The sequence below is a fragment of the Xenia sp. Carnegie-2017 genome, unplaced genomic scaffold (assembly GCF_021976095.1).
Source record: "Xenia sp. Carnegie-2017 unplaced genomic scaffold, XeniaSp_v1 HiC_scaffold_6, whole genome shotgun sequence".
NCBI lineage: Eukaryota > Metazoa > Cnidaria > Anthozoa > Malacalcyonacea > Xeniidae > Xenia > Xenia sp. Carnegie-2017.
In genome coordinates, this window is record NW_025813526.1 from 5,418,672 (window position 1) to 5,440,575 (window position 21,904).

Here is a 21,904-nt window from a genome sequence, read left to right on the forward strand (position 1 = left end):
CACAAACCTACACAAAAACTCAAATCATGTTTCACCAAACATAAAGACAAAACAACAATTCATGATACAACTGACGCGATCTACATGATACATGTAAAGACTGTTCAAAGCAATACATAGGACAAACATCTAAGAAAATTGAAACAAGACTCACAGAACACAAAAACGCCATAAAACGACGAGATCCGAACTCACTACCGGCAGAACATACCCACGGAAACAACCACACATTCGACTGGACAGAAACTAAAGTACTCGGACGCGCACAGACTAAACACGCACGCGAATTTAAAGAAGCTTGGTACAGTAAAGACAACGAAACAATAAACAGACATATCGACATACCCATCATTTATCGCTTCCGCTTAAGCATAACAAATCGAAAATCAAGGAGGTTCCAGAGGCGGATTTAAACTTAGTCAACTAAGTCGGGCGACTAACGTATTAACGTGTCACTTTCAAAAAATTCCGTGGGTATTCCTTAAATTATAACACTTCAGTGCTTTAAAATTTCCGCAGGATTTGGGTCCATATACCGATTTTGATTGGTTTAAATTGATCAATTTGCGAGCATTCATTGGTTAGCGTATCGTGCAGGACAACCCAGTCTCTTCCTTAAATTAACTCTATACGCTAATTGTGAAAATACCCTAAAATTGACTCTATAAGTCAATTTGAAACGTCCATTCAAAAAACAGGCCTGTGACATGAGTGGCTCCTTTGCCAGTTGCCGAAATGAAAAAACCAAAAAACTTAGCGCGCGCCATTTTGTTTTGTTATTGGAGCGAAGATATTTTACAGTACCCTGTATCAGTATTTTTATGAAATATTAAACACATCGGGGTTTCACCTCTTATTTATGCTATCACACATGTCTCATAAACGCAGTAAGCTGAGAAAACCAACGATTGATGAGCAGCTGCTGTCTGCAATAAGCAATGTCAATGCTATTACAAATCAAGGTGTTCGAAGTAGAAGTAAAACTATTAAGAAGAAAAATGCCAGTAGAGATATAGTTCTTCAAAGAAACGAAGATGGCCAACGGATTATTCATAAGCCGAGGCAAAGCACTCCGAGCAATAGAAATACACAAAGAGGTGTGTGCTGGGGAAATAATACTTTTATCAAAGAAATAGAAGCATTTTAGATTTTTGTGTAACTTGTATGTTACATTTTTATCTTACTTGTTGTTATCACTATCATAGATGAGGAAATGCCTACAACATCGTCAGATTTACGTGATGTTCCACAGGAAATGTTATGTGATGACAATGTTACTGAAAGAGGTTATTGATAATACTTCTTACATCTCAACTTTACATAACAGAAGCAAAACTTTTGTGCTGTCCAGGCCACTGCATCTATACATAGTTTTTTATATTTTTATACACATGTGACTGTGCTTTTAACACTTCAATGTGCTCTTTTTATAATTGTGTCATATTTTAGAAAAAAAAAATAGAAAAAGAAACAGCTTTACGTCATAAAATCATTTCATTTTCATTTTAGATCTTGAAGCCATTCTTGAAAGCTGTCAGTTGGTTATTGGAGAAGTGGATACTGGGCCATCTGCTTGGCAAAAAAGAATGGAAAATCGAGAAGAAAATTGGGAAAGTATGAGGGAAAAAATATTCAATGTCACTGTGTCATCATTTGCTCCTCCTTTATCTGCTATGAAGTGTTCTAGATGCAATGAAAATGAAGCTGTACTGAGATGCAGACAATGTGGTGTGTTGAGATATATTTGTCGAGAATGCGATGATGATGTCCATGAGAATAATCCTCTCCATGATCGAGAAGTGTGGTTGGATGGTTATTTTCAATATATCAAGCCAACACAATCCATTTCATCTGATGGAAAGATTTGCAGCATTGGTAAGTATAATGTACATACTATTAATTTTATATAAATATTTGTTTTTTGTTGTGCCCGATATGAGAGAAATGTTTTCTGTGATGATGCTGTTATCTTTGTAGATCGATCATGTCCCATCCTTTACCCATCATCATGTCAGTTGTGTAATGAACCTATCATCAAAACTACCAACAGCTCTCTTGTGATTATGATCACTTGTGAAGGTGAAAATGTCCTTATGCAATTTTTTACAGAGTCCAAATAACAATTTTTGATATATGGATGTACATATGATGCATCTTATTAAAATCGGATTTGTTAGGGGCTCATTATCTTAGTCACCTTTAGAAAAGTACATAGGCAGCAGGTTGGATTATACACTAATTCATAGACTTTAGATTGAAACTAAAAACTTCAAATCATTGATGAAGTTGCTGGCTTCTTATGAAACCCCAGGATTTGATTTCTTTGAAGCACATATTTTGAGCACTGTACTGGTTATTCTTGATTATATTTTGTCTTCAACAGGACGATTTGATCTTAATTGGTTCACTGTACATTGCTCATCTTGTCAATGGAAGTGGTCACCAATTTCTGTTGACAGTATAATTGAGAGTGGCTGGTGGCCTGGAAGCCCTGAAAATTTTCATTACATATTTAGTCAAGATGTCTTTAATTTGTGGGATGCATTTAGAAAGAGGATGCCTGGGTCATCACAATCTGCTTTTGTAAGAAGTTTGGAAGATATTTCCAGCTCTAGAGGAAGGGTGATTATTTTTTATGCTATCTACATATCTTTGTTAGTGTGCTTTTTACTTTGTGTATATTTTTTGTCTTGCAAACCAAAAGCTACAAGACGTAAATCTTGATTTCAAAATAATCCTTTATGATCATTTCTTTCTGTGAATTTTGGTAAATTCTGGGAAGTCAAGGAAAATTTGTTTAAAATTTGTAACAAGCACATGTCAATTTTGTAGGCTTCATATAATGTGTATGTTTGAAGTATGAGAACTATATTATAGTACAGTGGGTTTTGCATAATCAACAAATAGTATATAATTGTGCTATGTTTTGATTTGGAACTGGTTTCACTAGGAAAATGTTATCAATTCAGTCACATTCAGAAAATCATTTGCTGAATGGAGCTATTGCCAACATGAAATTGACCTTCTTCATGAGCAGACATGGAAAAATTGCCCTCCTTGTAGTATTGATCAACATTCATGTCATATTGATGGAAATCAAAAGTGTACAGATTCAGCAAAGTACCAAGGTTTGTGATATTGGATGGCGAATTCTCAAACTTGTAAAATGGAATTACCCTTTGTAAACGATTCAGATACTTTTATGTTTTAATAAATTGAACCAATTTAACAAATCCAAGAAAAAGACCTACTGCTCATGTTTGATTCTTTACCTGCATTGTTGAGTTTATGAGTGCTTGTGTTCTAAATTGATAACTTACTTTTACCACAGGGGTCCAGTCCAGTGTTATTATCGTGATGTATTGATTGCAAACAATAGTTTTGTGGACTCTCATTTAAAAAGTCTTGGTTCAAAGTCAATTCAGGTAATGTGTTATGAAGTAGGATTGAAAGGTAGTAATCTATTATTAGGTTAAAGCATTTTTTATAGAATGAAGATAATTCTTGTGGCGACACCCATTGGAAAGCTGCAAAAATGGTCTCCAAATCAAAGAAAAACCAAGACGAGACTGGACTTGAAGTTGCTGGATGCAGGCACTCGATTGCTCAAGCTACTTTGAACATGTTCAGAGGAGAAATTTATGGCTATGCTCACTACTTGCATATGAATTTTTTACAACCACATAAAGTTAAATATATGTGGGAAGATATTATATGCAAATATTGGCCTTGGGCTCTACGTGTTACATCGGAAGAAAATCAAAATGCGCTAAAAAATATTGCACCAGCACTGTCTATAATGCATGGGAAATCACACAGTTGGTCATGTCAGGTACGTTACATACGTAAGTTATGATTGTTTACCCAATAACTCGTAAGCTAAATACCACATACGCCGACGATAATGCTCTATTAAAGATTTTATGAGACAAAGCGTGCTTTTTCAAACTGTAATAATACTGTATTTCACGTAACTAAACCGTGGTTACATAAATCTGAAATGGGTTGTCTTGAATAGATGATTCTTTTCACACTTTTTTAGGTTATTTGGAGCGGAAGATGGCAAAGTGGTGCGGCAGCAACTGCTGGCGAAGAAGTTGAGCAAATAAATTCGTATTTGTCAAGACTTGGCTCGACTACTAAAAATATGACGGCCTCCGGTGAGTATTATTTTCTTATCTGTATATCCACTCAGGTATTTTGGTCGATTAAGTCCACGAACTAATGTGCGCATTAATGGTTGTACGTATTAAGGACGAGAAGAATGCATTACTGAACATCTTCTGAGTTGGAACAAGCGAAAAATTTTAAACTTGGCAAAATCACTTGTTATTCGAATGAAAAAGGTTACACGTTGTATATATCTTCAGTTAATTGTCAAAATTATAGCTACGTACGTGTATAATATGAAATGAATTTACAGTTCATAGTTGTGTATAGGTCTTGTTTGAACCCAATACGTTTACTGCGCTAATATGATTATTTTTCACTGTTTTTCATTATGTGTACTTGTATTTCGAAGACCGAAAGGAAACTTTCATCTGCCAGGGACGATTTTGTAAAGTTAAGAAGCGAACTTAATGTCCAGGATTCTGACTTGGACGACTCGATAATGCAGTGGAAAGAAGAAGTTCAACAATTTGCGAGAGGTATACCTCTGTTATAACATTGTTTACTTTCAAATATTTTTGGAAACATGGTTTAGTATTGAACAGTTCTGTACTTATGGTTGATTTTTGTTCAAACATCATTTAAAACGAAACTATATGAAATAATTCTTGGCCTGGCTCAAATTTTTATGTTTGGCAATTGTTATTTTTAACAATTCATTTTACCCCCGGAAAATATATAGCTATACAGTATTGTATGGAGTGCTTAGTAATTACGTAGATAAATTAATATTTTTTGTTGTTTCTTTAGAACAACAAATTGGAGTTTCTTCGTTGAAAGGTGCCGCCGAAGAGTTCTTCCTTTGCATCAAACTGTTGAAAATGCTCAACATTTGGAGAATTTTGTAAGAGCCAACGATGATCAAACGCAGACATTATTGGGTGATAGGCGTTTCGTTCATGACGCTCAAAACAAAGTGAAACAACTTGAACGAAATGCAACAAGATTGCTGGAATTGAAAAGACAGCTTTTAGATGGACATGTGACAGAGGAGCAGCTTCTTGAGCAAGGAAAGTCGCAGCTGGCAAAATCGACAGTAGCAAAGCTGCAGAAGAGATTAGAAATGTTGTATTTTCAGTCACTAGACGCACAAAAGAAATAACTTCTCTTGCTGGTGAGTTTTGTTGGGGTTTTATGAGTAACTGTAAGCATTATTTTAAAGTTTGTTGCAAAATCTAAGTGAGTTAGATTTTAGATGTAGGCGACACAAAATGCAAAATATGGAACAGTTTTATTCGAGATAAATTGTGCTTTATCTAAAAGTAAACGGGTAAATACCATCTACACCATCCTCGTAGAAATATGTAGACTTATATTTATGGGCCACCCTACACTTATTTTGTGCCGAATTATTTCAAAGCATTTTGCCAAATTGCTGTAAAATTGCGATTTGTCGTTGTTACGTATATTATACATGTACGTACTGTAGATTCTAGCAAACGAAGATCTTCCATGAGAAAGAAATGCGCTAAAGAGAAGTCCGAAATAACATCCACCGTAGAAGAGTTAAATTGCCTCTCAAGTCTGTGTGGTCTTCCTACGACAAGTGCGGAAGAAGTCATGTCTGGATATTTTGTTTGGTCGTTTAACCAGTGTGACATAGATAGTACGACTTCACCTGGTGTGTAAAAGAATTGCAAATATAGTTCTATGTATATTGTGACGTCCATGCTCGCTTTTAGTTTCAACTATTTTACTTAACAATATTTAGATATACCTGTGCGTTTCAAGGCACAAATTGTCGATAAGTACATGTTAGTTAAAAGATTGGAAGAGGAAAAAGCACTTCTGAACATGGAGATGAAAAATTATATGATTTATTATTTGGAAAACGTTTTGCCTCTCCTTTGTGAAAGAAAAGAGAAGATTAAAGATAGGATAGGTATACAGATAAATGTTCGTATTATGTTAAAACAAGCTTAAAGGTTGCGTATTTATATACTGTGGAATGTAATGTACCATGGCCTACTTAAGTAGGCCATGTGTACATGCGTTTAACATATTTTGCAATTAATTTTTTAGTATTTACAAATAATGTTGATGAATCTGATGACTATTCTTTCCTTGAAACAGAGGTCAGATAAGTAGTGAAAATGACACCAATCTTTTAAAATACGAACATACTTATTGACATTATTATGTTTGTTTTATAGAGCTTTCTTCTAGATGAATATAAACATCGCTATTGTGTGCGAAAAGACACAATGAAGACTCTGCATGGTCGTCTCGCCATCACAAACTGCGGAATTGCATTTGCCAGAGTGCAGTTGAAAAAAGGTTTTCAATACTTTCACGACTTAGAACAGTCCATAGTCAACGTATACGGTAGTGACAGTGAATCAGACTGTAGCGATGAAGATGACGTTCGTGAAGATGACGTTTATGAAGATGTTGAAGAAGAAGATGCATATAATTCGTAGTATTTTGTTGCTGAAAGCTGTGCTATCATATTTTTGTGTGCAATTTTTATAAATAGAAAATTATTTGCATGTTGCTCTTTTTGTAAATAAAATGTATGCAAATACACTTGCAAGTATATACATCTAAGAAGAAACACGCATTTGTAGTTGTTCAGTGCAAACAGCTTATTTTGCAACAATCTATGATCTACAAATTGCCCTTTTTCGCAACACAAATTGTCTTTTTCCTTGATATTTAGATTTCTGATTCCTCTGTGATAGATTTATTGATTTAACAGTCGCTCATTCTCACTAACATAACCAAAAAAGCTATGAATGGCTACCAGCCACTAGCTGGTATACTGGTTCAATTCCAGTACATACTTCTCAAGAAAATGGTTACTACGTACAAATCTATATCTCAGACACCCTGGATGTAATGAAGCCATTCACCTTTTGCAGCTGTTATAAGTTGTTAACAAAAGTGATTGAAAACATGTTTCATCAAGATTGTAGACATTTCTGTTTTAAATTTGGTTAATAAATTGTGCAATTGGTACTTAACTCCATGAAAGCAGCCTTAACCGGTTTTTCTACGATGAATGACAAGTAATACGTCACCAATTGCTTTATAGAACGTCAAGGTATGATATGGGAATGCCGTATGCAGAAAAAGTCGTTTGATGTATGTTATAAACTGTATATTAAACACAATATTCTTACTATACGTTATGATCTAACTTTTATGTTTCCATTGTTTCTTCTTTTGTGTTACACTCCGTCTATATAATAGCGGACAGTAGAAACTTGTGACGTCGTTGTGACGTCGTTGTGACGTTGGCGAAAACACTTACTGTTTACAGCCTATGCATTGTGTACATAGTGTATACAGCCTATATAGTGTATATAGTGTGCAAAGCCTATATAGTGTATATAGTGTATATAGCCTATATAGTCCATATAGTGTATATAGCCTATATAGTGTATATAGTGTATATAGCCTATATAGTGTATATAGTGTGTATAGTGTGCATAGCCTATATAACGTGTATTGCTTATATATCGTGTGTATAGTAAGAATGTATCAAAAGTATATTATGGTAAAAGTTCTTACAAGAGGCGCGGTACAGTACAGCTGGAAAGAAAGTTTCAAAATGCAAAATGTTATAGCAGTGAAATATCTGCTGGTAAAAGTCCTTCAAAACAGGCCTTGCTCACGAAAAATTTTCATTGAAAGACAATTTAATTATCTTGAGTCAAAATATGGAAGAGGTTGTGCAAGCTATCTTAATTGTAAGCAATTTGAGGGCAAGCGCTGGCCAACGCAAGATCTTTAAAACACTTGAATTTTTTTTGCTTTTTCGCATTTCACTTACCTTAGGAATTGGCTTCTTAATCTCATATTGTACTTTATTCAATTTGCAAATAAATCATTACCAGCTGTACCAGAGAACGTTAAAATACACATGCGTGTCTTATTTTAGAGAAACTTTTCCAAGAGTCTACTTTTTTGATACACCTGGAATATAGTTCGTTGGTTGTTGGCGTCTTAGTGTTTTTTGACGCAACAGTTGACGCTTTTTCTGAATTTATTATGCATCTCCATAGAAAAACTTTTAAATCATCTTATTTTTGGGATTAATAGGTGAACAACACTTGAATAAAATCGTGTACGTGTGTTACATAAATATTTTAGATAATAAATGAGCTCTAATTGTTCTAAGACATATCGCAAATTTTATTTTCTAATCTATTTATTTTGGAATATTTTTAATGCAATTATGAAAGAATGAGTGTATGATCTATGAAGTAGAACATATATTTAGTATTTAATCTATTGTTGTATTTTCTCATGCTCTGTCATTAGGCTGCGACTACAGATATTTTTCATACGTCAATTTTTACGTGAGAAAGTGCATCTCATTTCATTTGGTTATAAACTATATATCTATGTTGCAACTAGCATTCAAGTTATTGTTTTTGGAAATTCAACGTAAAGTGTAACAGTGAAATCTGCACAATAATATCATCAGGCATTAAATCTTTCACTATTGGCTGATTTCTAAAGAACATGACATAAGCATCCGCATAAACGTAAACTTAAAAAATATTTAACTCAAATAAGAACAAATGAAGAATTGAATAAAAATTCCACGATGTCTTTGTTTTTGTAAACATTTTAGTAAGAGAAACTAAAGTCTTTGCTCATGTTCATTCCACTGTTGTAAAACATGCATAAACGTTTTAGCACGCTGCCTTACCCTACACTTTTATTCCATCAAAATCGCCATTTTCCATTCATTGATATACCGTGTGAAAACTTTAAGAAATAATTTACAAGAGAATCCTCTGCAGTACAAAAGTGTGAAGTTCAAAGTAGTTATAAATGTCTTATTTCACGACTCGGAAATTTTTATTTGGACTTCTTACGTGATATGACGCGCATAATATAAAATCTGTTCTTTTATAATACAATGATATTAAACAAAAATATTTCCACTCAAAGATCAGGCACAAAAATAGAAAATTTACTATAATATACATATACAAGGAAGTTTCTTTACGAAAATAATAAAATCCACATAGAAAAAAAATGCAGAAGATTTACGTAGCTATATATTGTGAGTAAAATCATCTGGTCCAGCAACAAACATTCTGTCAACTGGCCAAATGTAAGACTCGCCAGGTCTTACGACATCTTCGTCGAATGGACCAGGAAATGGTGGAGCAACTGTTTTCCCCGGTACCACACTAGTAAAAAAGACAGATAGGTAGCCGGGATTCACGGGCCGATTATGCACCTTCGACATTCCTGAGACACATCCAAAACCACACACTACACCATTCTCGTTGGCCAATGCTACAACAGTTCCTAAGTGTACATGAAACAATTTAAATTCAAGACATAGCCATTTGCTTCGTTGATCACTCTTTATGACAGAAGAAATATTGCTACGCATCATCGGCATGTACGTAGCTGCCAAAGAGCCAAATCAAGTTTTAACATTTTAAAGCTGAAAGTAGTCATGTGTGTTTGGACATGCTTATTGTTGTGAAATGTGTTCCATGTTGATGACAAAATTAATCAACAAAAGATCGAACTTGTTTTGCGACAACCTAAAAAACTTCTAAGAAACTAAAAAAATCAACCATTCTAATGCTAATACCTATGTACACTATTCCTGACCTGTGCTAAAAGTTGCTGTAGGGACAGATGGGGCAGTCGTTTTAGATATGGTAGACACAGATGTTGTAGCGACGAAGGAGCTTGAAGAAGAGGAAGAAGAGGTTGAAACAGATGAAGAATTGCCGATCGAGGTACATCCACTGGAAGAGGCTAGAGTGGGATTAGTGCTAAAAGAATCAGTGACGACATTTGTATTGGTATTTGTAGCAGCAGAGAGGAAGGAAGATTCGAAAGTTGCGGAAATCGTATTAAAATGAAGATCTTTGCATATAGGATTGAATGTTGAAGCAGCGCTACTAACTGGAAGAGAGGTTGTAACAGAGCTACAAAGAGTTACAGATGAAGATGCTGAAAAAGAAGGAGAAACAGAAAACGACACGGAAGGGGAAGTAGAGGCAGGGATAGTAGAGGCGGGGATAGTAGAGGCAGGGATAGTAGAGGCAGGGATAGTATTCGTAGATGAAAGATCTGTAGATTGACTATCTTCATTTCTATCTTGCCATAACTTCTTCATCCCAGTTTGAAACAAGTTTCTGGCTGATTTTCCATTTACACCACTGCTGCTAATAAAATCTGTCGCCAGGCCAGGAGTTGCAGCATAATCCCAGACGGTTGGACCTCCAGTGGTTGATGGGTGATAATACATTACCACCACATGATAACCGTGGTTCTGATGAAGAGTCTGAGCCTACAAAAAAAGTCAAATTCCGAAACCAATCAAATTATACATTGATATTTTAACATCTGCTCCAATACCCTAAGATACATTAAAGAACACATATCTAACCCTTTTCATCAGCAGCATTTTCTGTCTTGTCGTGGTCGAATATTGTGGTATTGACACGGAAGAAGGCCTCTTTGGAATGAGCTGTCCACAGTTGGAGCATCGCTTACATGCATTGCCCACCGCAGTAGAGCAATTACTACATATTTTCTTTCGAGAGGTTGTCTAAAAAAATTTTAGTCCTCTATAACATAATTTACCACCAATTTGGTAAAAATTATTTTTTCCAGAAAATTACTGTACAAACCTTTCAGGCAATTGGATGTATTTTATAGGAAGCAATAATTGCATTTATACACGAATAATACAAAAAGTAATACTACAGACGTGAAGATACAAGACAAGCAGTAACAAGTTGTGTGATTCCTTTACTACGGAAACTAATCATCGTAATAAAGTAAATGGTTTGAACCCGGGAATATCTTTACATGTTTGCAGATGTAGATCGTCAAGGTCAGTAGAGTCCTGAGGACTGTTTTTGTTGTTGTTGACTTACGTTTCGACAACCTTAGCAGTCGTCATCTTCAGAGTCAACCTTAGAAGGACTGAAGATGACTACCTCTAAGGTTGTCGAAACGTCAGTCAACAACAACAAAACAGTCCTTCTCATAACTCTACTGACCTGGACGATCTACATCTTCAAACATGAAACTAATCACATCATTTACGTAACCTTTAAGTGCAAGAAAACTGTGTATTTTTAATCCCCAGTTTCAGCAACACGCATACAATTGAAAACACAATTTAAACACAATAAAAGCAATAATTCAAAACACAGTTTTAATACACAGTGTACGCTTCATAGACGTTTGATATATGATAAACCTTTGCTACATGATAATGATGAGGGGGTAGAATAGCACAAGAACATTAATTATATGTGTGTCGTTGAGCCTTACCTAATAAACAGTATTCCCTGCATTGTACTTACTAATTTATATGTTTTCTTGTTGAGTTGTTGAACAAAGTAATTGCTTTTAATTTCTTAACTACAACAACAGGTCATCATTTCAAACATCAAGGAAACATCAAGGAAACTATTATATACTGTTTTACTTTGTTCTTTTGTGAAATTAATATGCTGATTAATTTTCAAATAGAATGACTCACAGATGCATATTTTCCAAAATTGCAATCATCAGAGTTGTCTTGACAATGCAAATTGGTTGGAATGTGTACTATTCATAAGTTCAGTTGTGCCTGAACGTGTTTTTTTACAGTAAAATGCTTAATTCTATAAATGAATTGCTTTCAAAGAAACCAAGTGGGCACAAGTGAATGTATGAATAAATAGCACCCCCTCATTAATGTCCAGGATGGCACTGATCACCATCAAATCAAATGTTAGCAGAGGTAGCATAGCATAACAAGCTTGCAAGTTTTACTCTTGCAATGTAAATTTCAAACCTTATCAATATCCATTTCTTTTGAAATCTATTCTTTACACAGTGGATATGCTGCATACATACAGCAAATTTACATAAAATCACTGGTGTATTCACCCCACGTCTTAAGTCCAGTTATGTTAACTCCTATGTTCTCATTTACAGTTAAAACAATAGATCTCAATAGAAATGAAATAATAATGCTCTAAAATTTATGGAGCAGGATCACAACTTACAAGCTGGGTATTCCACTTTTAGTCTCACTGCAAAATTAGGCATGTTGAAAGCATCAATGAAAGTTGGTGCACAAGCTATTTATATTGCTGAGCTGTTTTGTGTTTCTGTATATGTAAGCTCTAAGAAACCTTGGCCAACAATGAAGTAAAAAATTAATGCATGTTTTAATCCAGAAGAAACAATTATTTTAAGAACTTAGCATGGCAAAACAAGCACTCAAATGAATACCAGCTCCCCAAACTATTGAGATTGCTATATCACTGTTGGGCACAATCATTATGACTCTAATATACTATAACACTTCTCGTATTTCATTTGCAATAAATATTTGATGAACCTACAAATTTTTTGGAAGATACATCAACATATTCTGTATCATCTAATTCTAGTACATCAAAACCTATAAAAAATAATGTTTAAAAATTAAAATATTGTAATTACTAATTAACAAACTTCACAAATAAATGAGCATGTGATATCGAGAAAAACATACTGAGGAACAGCAAGGTAACAATGCCAAAGGTTTTAGTCCAACTATATAATTTTTACATTGAACATGAAAATACCCTTCTTTTTGATGGTAAACAGTTTACAGTTTAACTTGCCAGATGGAAAGTCTTGTACACACTTACATATGTAAATTGTTATAATTTAACTTGTCAAAGAAAAAATATGTACAACATCAGATTGACATGTATTTTGCAGGTGATCACAGCAATATGATACTGGCAGCTATTCAAGTTAACTTGAAATAACTTTCTTTTTCAAAATATAAGTCTTTTGGACAAACTTAAGTTACTTAGTATTTAAAACATTGTAATCTTGAAGCTTATTTGTTTTATACAATCAATATTCGCTCAAGGTTACCTTAACTTGTGGACTGTTTCTGTCAGTCGGGTGTAGCTAACTAAGCTAAATCATATCACTCATATGTGCATGCTATTGTTAGTTTTGTATAGTAATTTCTATCTGTAAAATAGTGTACTAGAGTTGATGTTTGCTAATTAAGATGCATTTATGACCAAAAAGAGAATGGATAAGCACTCTTGTTTATCTTTTCAAAAAGCAAGCAAAGTATAGGTCTCCTAAAAGCTAACATAGCCTTCAATACATAAATTAGCCACTGGATTGGCCTATGTATTTCAGTATTTGTAATTTTATAACTTAAGTGTAATGTGTAAAATTACTTACCACTACCATTGTTTTCTTCCATTTCAGCAATAATGCGAACCACGCAACTTAATATTAAAGTTTAAATTGAATTTTAAAAAAAAATTCAATCAGAAGAGCATACACTTTACAATAAGCGATTGAGGATATGCAAAACTTCGCGGGATAGTAGATTGCGGTAAATGATGGGTTGCGTGGTTGCGACCAGGCAGGCAAGTCACCAGGCCTGTTTTTTGAATGGACGTTTCAAATTGACTTATAGAGTCAATTTGAGGGTATTTTCACAATTAGCGTATAGAGTTAATTTAAGGAAGAGACTGGGTTGTGCAGGATCTGCAGGATCTATGTTCATTCTGTGATTCTGATTTGCCCAGACGAACCAGCTATATAGCTGTAATTTGTGGAGATTTCTTGCAGGATCTATACCAATTTAAAGCTTGTGATTGGTCAATATTGTTAGTTTTTTGCAGGATATATCTATTTTTGGTATATGATGTTGACGAATCTTCGGATTTGATTGGTTGTTGTAGCGAACTTAGTCGGAATATATTTGTCTGCTTCATTGCGCTTGAATATTTATCGATCGTCATGGCTAACTCTAGCAGTATTTTAGATCGGGTTCTCTCTGACTTAAAAAGTTATGATGTTGCTTTGCTTAAGACCTTTGAGGAATTATGTGGTATATATAATTCTTCTCGTTTCTTAATGCCTGAAGAGCATTTTCCTTTAATTGGACGATCTTTGTATCGTGATGTAAATGCTGAGACAGTCTATTTGCCTCATCATGTGAAGGCCGACAATACGAAGCCATCGGTTGCTCTAAGGTAAAATTAGTTAAATTAAGATAAGTAGAAATGAATATAAGCCTAATTGCGTAGTTGTTATGACACGTTAAGACCAAAACTGCCGATTTGTTGACATTTCATTGTTGTTGAAATGATCGCTTTTAACTCGCTTTGTTGACATTGCATAAATTGTTGCAGTCTTATAATAATCAAGAAATCTTTCGACTGCTGTTTTATTAGATCTGAACCATCTAGAAAATTGTCTATACAGCTCTGCTTCTCTGGCCTTGGTTGGAAGCAATGCTCTCATTCACACTTTGAGAGCTATGGTATCTATAGAGCTTTTTATATATGCAAATTATTATTGTTATCATCCAATATTCACTTCCACCTTAGAGAAGCATGGTGACAAGGTCTCTGTCAGTGCAAAAAATGTTTTGGCTATGTCCTGTTGTTTTGAAAGTGTGGATTCACGTTTATCAGGGCTTGATCTTGTTAAAATGGAAGCTCTTTGCAACTGTAGAGATAAAATTTGGGGTAGTTTTTTGTGTATACTTGCTCTCTCCTCAGTTACTAATAGAATCATTTCTGTAAGAAAGATCAGAGTAGTAATTATAAATGCATAATAGAAGAAAACCATGTCAATCAAAATGTTAGTAAAATATACATATCGATGGCGAACAATCTTGTTTCTATTTCGTACAAAGATTTATATTCCGAATGATCATTAAATGGCGCCCAACGTGGGGCCGGTAAGTACGTATACGACGGTATTCTAGAACAGCTTCATTCGAAAACCAAGAAATGTCGAAGGATAATATTGAACGACTTCGCGCCAAACGAGGCGGTTATCGTGGCGTTTGTACAAGGCTTGTAAAAGAAGCACTCGAGCTTCTGGATGCCACTGAAGTAGACATCGAACGATGTAATGTCATCGCTGAACAACTTGAGTGTAAGATGAAGATCTTAGACGAAATAAACGACGAAATCATTGGGATATGCGATGTAACGGATATTGAACACGAAATTGAAGAAGCAGCCGCCGTCTCGGATAGAATTCTAAGCACTAGACGTAAAATCGAAGGAGCAAGAAAACCGGAGATTTGTCAAGAAACTATAAAAAGAAGGCAAAGTCCTACACCACAAGTCGAACAGATTCCTTTAGTGGTAGCAACAGCAAGCACGAGTAACACAACGATAAGCAACGATGAGAATAATACGTACGCGGATGCTGTTAATACGAACACGAATGCGGTGAACACGAATACGAATGCGGTTAACACGAATACGAATGCGGTTAACACGAATACGAATGCGGTTAATACGAACACGAATACGGTCTATACGAACACGAATACGGTCTATAGGAACACGAATGCTATTGATACGATTACGAATGAAGTGATAAATGCGAATTCTACGATTTTGAATGCCCTGTCAGAACAACACCAGCGATAATGATGCCAAAGCTTCCCAAACTTCAATTGCCAAAATTCAGTGGAAAGATCACAGAATGGAACGCCTTTGGGACTTATACAATGCTACGATTCACAGCAACGAGAGTATGTCTAAGGTAAACAAATTCAATTATCTATTCTCATTGCTTGAGGGTAGTGCAGCACGTTCGATAAAGGGACTTACCTTAACATCCGCAAATTATGACGCAGCAATTGCGATTCTGCAAGATAGATTTGGTCGAACCCAACAGGTCATTGCCGCACATATGGATCAAATCCTACAAATATCTGCATGTTCTGAAAATCGTACTGGGCAATTGAGATATGTTTTCGATCAAATAAGTGTTCAAGTGCGAGGACTTGATTCGCTTGGGGTATCTGCAAACCAGTACGGCAGTCTGCTCATACCAATTATTATGTCCAAACTACCGAGTGAAATAAGATTGCAGGTAGCACGAAAAGCTACTGGTGATGTTTGGCAAATTGAAGAGTTACTCAAAACCATAAAGTTTGAAGTTGAGGCACGTGAAATGAGCGAGTCATCGCGTTCAATTGAAACCCCAGAACAAAGATAAGCCCAACAAGCCATCGACAGCTGGAACATTTGTAGTGACGAAAAATGATAAAGACGGTGCCCATAGCTTCAAGGTTAAATGCGTATACTGTCAAGGATCACATTATTCAGCATCTTGTGAAGAGGTAAAGGGAAGGGAAGCCCGAGTTAAAATTCTAAGGGACTCCAACCGTTGCTTTATTTGTCTAAAAAAGGGACACCAAGCAAACAAGTGTATAGTCACAAGAAAATGTCGACATTGTTCCGGGAGGCATCACCAATCTATTTGCAGCTATCCTGCTACCAACAGTCAGGGTGTCCAAAATGAAAAAGCAATTGATAACACCTATCCACAGAAGGTATCAGAAGGTGTAAACTCTCCAACCACAACAGCTGTCACACGAACTGTCAAGGGAAGTGTTCTTTTGCAGACAGCCAGAGCTCTCGTATCAAACGGATCAAAATCGGTTCCAGCACGAATTCTCTTTGACACTGGAAGCCAAAGGTCTTACATTCGAAGGTCACTTCAAGGCCGGTTAAGGTTAAATTCAATTGGTAAGGAGACACTTCAATTAAATACCTTTGGCCAAAGCAAGAGTAAACGAAAAAGCTGCGAAGTGTTCAAGGTGAGCATTGCAAACAAGAGTGGAGGTGAGGTAGTAGAGATTAAAGCAATCGCATTTCCAACAATATGTGCACCACTTCCTACAAGGATAAATATAGACGATTATCCACATCTCCATGGTTTAGAACTTGCAGACTTTGATTCTTCCGATAACAATGGTAGCTGTGATTCAATCGACATCTTGATAGGAGCTGATCATTATTGGGACGTAGTCACAGGTGATGTCGTACGAGGAGAAAATGGTCCAACAGCGATGAGCAGCAAATTGGGATGGCTTTTGTCTGGATGGTCATCACAAAAATCAGACGAACATACTCTGAACAGCCTCATTTTAGCAGCCGACTGCCTTGATAATTCTACTGTCGTAACCGATAGGGATGAGCTAACAATATCATTGAAGCGTTTTGGGGAAACTGAGAACGTTGGCATTGACTCCTTTGACTCAGAGAACTCAACCGAGGAACAAGATTTTGTGCGAAATATTCAATTCACTGGAACACGCTACGAAGTTGGTCTGCCGTGGAAAAATGATCATGTGCAAATTGATGACGATTACGAACTCTGTCATAATAGATTGAGATCATTGCATCGAAAACTGCTAAAGGATCCACAAAATCTTGAAGAATACAATAATGGTATTACTGAACAATTGGCAGCAGGAATAGTCGAAAGGGTTCCGGCATCTGATAAGGATTGTGGTAAAATTCACTATCTTCCCCATCATTGTGTCATACGAAAGGATAAGGTTACTACGAAGCTACGCGTTGTATATGATGGATCTGCTACGACGAACTTGCGCAAATTTTCACTAAACGATTGCTTACTGACCGGGCCGAACCTCATTCCACAAATCTTTGATTTGCTCGTCAAATTTCGACAAAACAAGATTGGGCTAGTTGCTGACATTGAGAAGGCATTCTTAATGATTGGAATTGACAAGGAAGATAGAGACATGCTTCGTTTTTTGTGGCTAAGGGACGCTAGGGATCCTCATTCAGAAGTATTAAAGCTAAGGTTTTGTCGATTGGGTTTTGGTCTACGACCTTCGCCAGCAATTCTAGGAGCTACTATCAACCATCATTTGAAGACACACGAGAAGCAGGAGCCAGAAACTGTTGAACACTTGAAAAATTCTCTGTATGTCGATGATTTTGTGTCCGGTGCTGAAACCGATGAAACCGCTTTGCAAATATACAAAGGAACAAAGCAGTTGATGGCCAAGGGTGGATTCAACTTGCGAAAATGGAACTCGAATTCCAGTAACGTAGTGAAGTCTATCGAAGCGTTAGAAGGTAAAGAATTTGAGCTTGATTAGTGACAAATCAAGCGTTACTCAAGATGATCAGTCCTTTACAAAGTCGACAATTGCAAAGAGTCACTGCTCACGGAACCCACTCAAGTCAAAGTACTAGGAATGGTGTGGGATACGGTGGAGGACACATTTCTATTCAATTTGACTGAAATAATCGAGTACGCCAATTCTTTACCTGTCACAAAGCGATCGTTGTTGAAATGGTCATCTAAAATCTTCGATCCCCTTGGATTCTTGTCCTTTTACGATAAGGCTCAAGATTCTGTTTCAAATCATGTGCTTGGATAGATTGGGATGGGACTGTGAACTGCATGGCAATCTACGTGAACAGTGGAACGTTTTATTGTCAGAGTTAAAGTTTCTAAATGATGTTCGTGTACCGAGGTGCTATTATCTACTCCAACCGAAATACCTTACTACACAAGTTCATGGATTCAGTGATGCATCTGAAAGTGCAATTGGTGCTGTTGTCTATGTAAGAACAGTCTATGAGAATGGTACCATCGACGTGAAATTAATCGCTTCAAAGACAAAGGTCGCACCAGTGAAAAGCAAACGATTCCCGTTTAGAGCTGGTGGCAGCGACTGTACTAGCGAAGTTAGTAGAGTCTTTGTTAAAGGCACTCAAGTGGAGTCTGGAAGTTTTTTATTGGGTTGATTCGATGACAGCACTCCACTGGATACGAAACGATCGAGCATGGAAACCATTCGTGCAGCATCGAGTGAACAAGATTCGAAGTATTTCGTTGACGGAATCTTGGAACTTTTGTCCTGGATCACTTAATCCTGCAGATTTACCCTCACGAGGTATTTCTGGGCAACTACTTTCGAATTCTTCCTTATGGTTCAATGGACCCAAATTCTTGGCAAGGGCGAAGAAGAGTGGCCAAAACGTCCAGTTGGCAACCTCTCACAAAGTGACGAAGTTCTGAGGGAAATTGTGAAAGAGCATCCGAATGTCGTAAGATCACTAGTTTCGAATGAAATCGAACAACGAGCCATGCCAGATCTTAACAAAGCAATCGACACTACTCGTTATAGCTCCATGAAGAAACTTCTTCGAACAACTGCTTATGTAATGAGATTCATCAACATATTAAAGAAGATGCCACGGTGCGAGCGAACAACAAACAAACTCACAACCTCAGAAGAACTAAGCTCAGACGAAATAAGGAACGCAGCTGCTGTGGATAAGGTCTATTCAACAACTATCCTTTGAAAAGGAAATACTATTCCTTTTGTCAAAGAATATGAATTCTTCAATACCCATTTACGTTAAACAATTTGGGCTATTTCTCGACGGTGATCACGTGCTGCGGTGCCGTGGGAGACTGAAGAATTCATTGCTGAATCTGGAGAGCAAAAATCCTGTATTGCTTCCAAAGGAATCAAGATTTGTGGAGTTATTAATATGCGAGGTTCACCACAATGTGAAGCACAGCGGGATTCGTGATACACTAACAACCATTAGAGAGCATTTTTGGATAATCCGTGGTCGAGAAGCAGTAAAGAAAATAGTCAGGAAATGTGTCGTTTGTCGTAAAGCCGAAGGTCTTCCTTATGGGGGAACGCCTCCTCCAGATCTTCCTGTTAGCAGAGTGTCGGATGATCCCCCTTTCACAAACGTAGGTTTGGACTTTGCCGGACCTTTGTTCGTACGAGAGAGTTGTGAAAGGAATAATTTGTCGGATAATCCAACAAAGGTGTATATTCTATTGTTTACGTGTGCGTCTACTAGAGCCATTCATCTGGAGCTCACTCCTTCCTTAAGCGTTCCAGCCTTTCTCCGCGCGTTCCGCAGATACGCTAGTCGACGAGCACTGCCAGCTCTTCTTATATCCGATAATGCTAAGACTTTCCGAGCTGCATGCTTAGAAATTCGCAAGTTATGTCGTTCTGAGGAAGTGTTACGCTATCTTGCAAACCATCAGATTACATGGCAATTTATCGTCGAAAAGGCCCCTTGGTGGGGAGGCTTCTGGGAACGTTTGATTCGAAGCGTGAAACGTCCGTTGCGAAAGGTAGTTGGTAGAACCAATCTAACCTACGACGAGTTGCATACTATTGTGGTTGAAATCGAGGGCGTAATAAATGCACGACCCCTAACCTACGTGTACGACGATGAAGAAGCTGTATCTCTTCCGCTAAGCCCGTCGCACTTGGTGTATGGAAGACGAATAACGACCATGCCAAACAGTGAGCACTTTGAAATTCAGAGCACTTATCAATCTTTGACGAGAAAGGCGAAACATCACAAAAATTTACTGCAACGTTTTACTCTTCAATGGAGAAACGAGTATCTTTTAGCCTTACGAGAGCAATACACTTCAAAATCAAGAGGTAATCAAAATCCCGAAATAGCAGTTGGAGATATCGTCATTATTCGCAACGATCAAACAAAACGTATCTTTTGGAAGGTGGCGAAGGTTGAACAATTGTTACAAGGTGGCGATGGAATTACACGAGCTGCACAAGTCAGAGTCCTTCGTGGAGACTCTAGTCATTCACACTTGTTGCAGCGTTCTATCAGGCAACTTATTCCAATTGAGGTTCATCAGGAAGAAGACATTAACGAAAGAGTAGAAAACGATAAGAAAGGCGAAAAGGAAGAAGTCCTTCGTCCAACTGATCGACCACAACGCAGCGCGGGAATAACAGGACAATTGCGAAGATTGCAGAATACAAACAAGTTCTAAATAACTGTACATTCTTAGCTAAAAATAGTTTTGTTTTTTTTGTTTTGTTTGTTGACAACATTTTGTTATGTCAACCCTGGGGAGTGTAAGAAAGATCAGAGTAGTAATTATAAATGCATAATAGAAGAAAAACATGTCAATCAAAATGTCAGTAAAATATACATATCGATGGCGAACAATCTTGTTTCTATTTCGTACAAAGATTTATATTCCGAATGATCATTAAAATTTCTTTGATGCATCCAGATTGTGGAGAAGTTTCTTTTAAGTTGTTATTCAACCAAATTATTTCACCTCGTCTTCCTTTACCAACACCACCTACTCAATATAACTATTTATACCTCTTGTTTTGTTCTACAACTCTATTGACTTCTAGTAAAGTCTTTAAGCCAAATCACTTTGCACCTCTTATTTTCAAACCTATCAGTAAAACTAAAAGAAAGGCTTCTGCTTTGTTAGAAAAGCTAACAAGAAAATTCCTCATGTTCAGGCAAAGTTGAAAGGAGAGTCTTCTACTGTTAACATTTCTAATTTTTTTCAACCAGTTTCAACCCCAGCAAGTAATAAGGCTAAACAATTTATTTTACCCAAATTATTTAGTACTACACAAACACAATCAACACAAAAGGTGCCTGCCATCACTAGTCTTGGTTTAATACATAACCCAAAACAAGAACTTTTGCAATCATTTTCATTACATTTTTCACAGCAATATCCAAATGATGTGAGATATTTTAGAGAAAAAGCTAGAAATATGAATGATTTTCAAAAGCTCCAGCTCATTCACAATGTTTTTAAACCGAATAGATCCTACCCATTTCCTAAATCAGCTGATGGTCGATCTTTTCTTTATTCGTGGCTGGAAGATTATTCTTGGTTGTGTTACTCCCCTTCTTTGGATGGTGCTTTTTGTCTGCCTTGTGTTTTGTTTGGTGATCAGTTTCGAATAAAAATACAAAAATTAAAAACCTTTTTAGTGAACCAATGACATATTGGCCTGATGCTAAAGCTTGCTTCAAACGCCATATTGGTTTGAGTTCTAAGGCTCTCACCAGAGCAGGTTTGCACGAAAGCACACGTAATAAATATTTGTCATTAGTTGGTCAGGCATCAGGAGAAGGACTGCAGATTGAGGTGTTGATTG

At 36.5% G+C, this 21,904-nt stretch overlaps 5 protein-coding genes across 5 annotated transcripts; 4 read left to right on the forward strand and 1 right to left on the reverse strand.

Annotated features, from left to right (window-relative positions):
* The first annotated feature begins 721 nt into the window (after nucleotides 1-721).
* LOC124456981 lies at nucleotides 722-5,018 on the forward strand. Its single transcript, XM_047007280.1, has 11 exons — nucleotides 722-1,097; nucleotides 1,206-1,286; nucleotides 1,510-1,875; nucleotides 1,978-2,079; nucleotides 2,384-2,622; nucleotides 2,951-3,120; nucleotides 3,332-3,425; nucleotides 3,491-3,832; nucleotides 4,043-4,195; nucleotides 4,523-4,649; nucleotides 4,921-5,018. Exons 1-11 carry the CDS (start codon nucleotides 860-862, stop codon nucleotides 5,016-5,018), a joined length of 2,010 nt encoding a protein of 669 aa, XP_046863236.1. The 5' UTR covers nucleotides 722-859.
* A 229-nt stretch (nucleotides 5,019-5,247) lies between these two features.
* Nucleotides 5,248-6,724, forward strand: LOC124457874. The gene is made up of 5 exons (XM_047008041.1): nucleotides 5,248-5,284; nucleotides 5,600-5,791; nucleotides 5,882-6,052; nucleotides 6,193-6,245; nucleotides 6,324-6,724. The coding sequence occupies exons 2-5, from the start codon at nucleotides 5,623-5,625 to the stop codon at nucleotides 6,588-6,590; spliced, it is 660 nt and encodes a 219-aa protein (XP_046863997.1). The 5' UTR covers nucleotides 5,248-5,284; nucleotides 5,600-5,622; the 3' UTR covers nucleotides 6,591-6,724.
* A 2,365-nt stretch (nucleotides 6,725-9,089) lies between these two features.
* On the reverse strand, nucleotides 9,090-13,474 carry LOC124457873 (uncharacterized serine-rich protein C215.13-like). Its single transcript, XM_047008039.1, has 5 exons — nucleotides 13,354-13,474; nucleotides 12,504-12,562; nucleotides 10,544-10,705; nucleotides 9,757-10,444; nucleotides 9,090-9,441 (listed from the first exon to the last, which is right to left on the reverse strand). Exons 1-5 carry the CDS (start codon nucleotides 13,373-13,375, stop codon nucleotides 9,182-9,184), a joined length of 1,191 nt encoding a protein of 396 aa, XP_046863995.1. The 5' UTR covers nucleotides 13,376-13,474; the 3' UTR covers nucleotides 9,090-9,181.
* A 2,156-nt stretch (nucleotides 13,475-15,630) lies between these two features.
* On the forward strand, nucleotides 15,631-18,067 carry LOC124456982. The gene is made up of 2 exons (XM_047007281.1): nucleotides 15,631-16,095; nucleotides 16,139-18,067. Exons 1-2 carry the CDS (start codon nucleotides 15,631-15,633, stop codon nucleotides 18,065-18,067), a joined length of 2,394 nt encoding a protein of 797 aa, XP_046863237.1.
* A 1,247-nt stretch (nucleotides 18,068-19,314) lies between these two features.
* LOC124456983 lies at nucleotides 19,315-20,760 on the forward strand. Its single transcript, XM_047007283.1, has one exon. The coding sequence runs from the start codon at nucleotides 19,315-19,317 to the stop codon at nucleotides 20,758-20,760; it is 1,446 nt and encodes a 481-aa protein (XP_046863239.1).
* Nucleotides 20,761-21,904: the final 1,144 nt, after the last annotated feature.

Coding starts and splice junctions, on each gene's coding strand:
- LOC124456981 (XM_047007280.1), top strand. CDS start 860: ATGCTATCACACATGTCTCATAAACGCAGTAAGCTGAGAAAACCAACG. Junction 1,098..1,205: donor CAATAGAAATACACAAAGAG/GTGTGTGCTGGG, acceptor TCACTATCATAG/ATGAGGAAATGCCTACAACA. Junction 3,426..3,490: donor TTGGTTCAAAGTCAATTCAG/GTAATGTGTTAT, acceptor CATTTTTTATAG/AATGAAGATAATTCTTGTGG.
- LOC124457874 (XM_047008041.1), top strand. CDS start 5,623: ATGAGAAAGAAATGCGCTAAAGAGAAGTCCGAAATAACATCCACCGTA. Junction 5,792..5,881: donor AGATAGTACGACTTCACCTG/GTGTGTAAAAGA, acceptor AACAATATTTAG/ATATACCTGTGCGTTTCAAG. Junction 6,246..6,323: donor ATTCTTTCCTTGAAACAGAG/GTCAGATAAGTA, acceptor TTTGTTTTATAG/AGCTTTCTTCTAGATGAATA.
- LOC124457873 (XM_047008039.1), bottom strand. CDS start 13,375: ATGGAAGAAAACAATGGTAGTG. Junction 10,706..12,503: donor ATGTATCTTCCAAAAAATTT/GTAGGTTCATCA, acceptor AAATTTTTTTAG/ACAACCTCTCGAAAGAAAAT. Junction 9,442..9,756: donor TACAGCAACTTTTAGCACAG/GTCAGGAATAGT, acceptor ATGTACACTTAG/GAACTGTTGTAGCATTGGCC.
- LOC124456982 (XM_047007281.1), top strand. CDS start 15,631: ATGGAACGCCTTTGGGACTTATACAATGCTACGATTCACAGCAACGAG. Junction 16,096..16,138: donor CCATAAAGTTTGAAGTTGAG/GCACGTGAAATG, acceptor TTGAAACCCCAG/AACAAAGATAAGCCCAACAA.
- LOC124456983 (XM_047007283.1), top strand. CDS start 19,315: ATGAATTCTTCAATACCCATTTACGTTAAACAATTTGGGCTATTTCTC.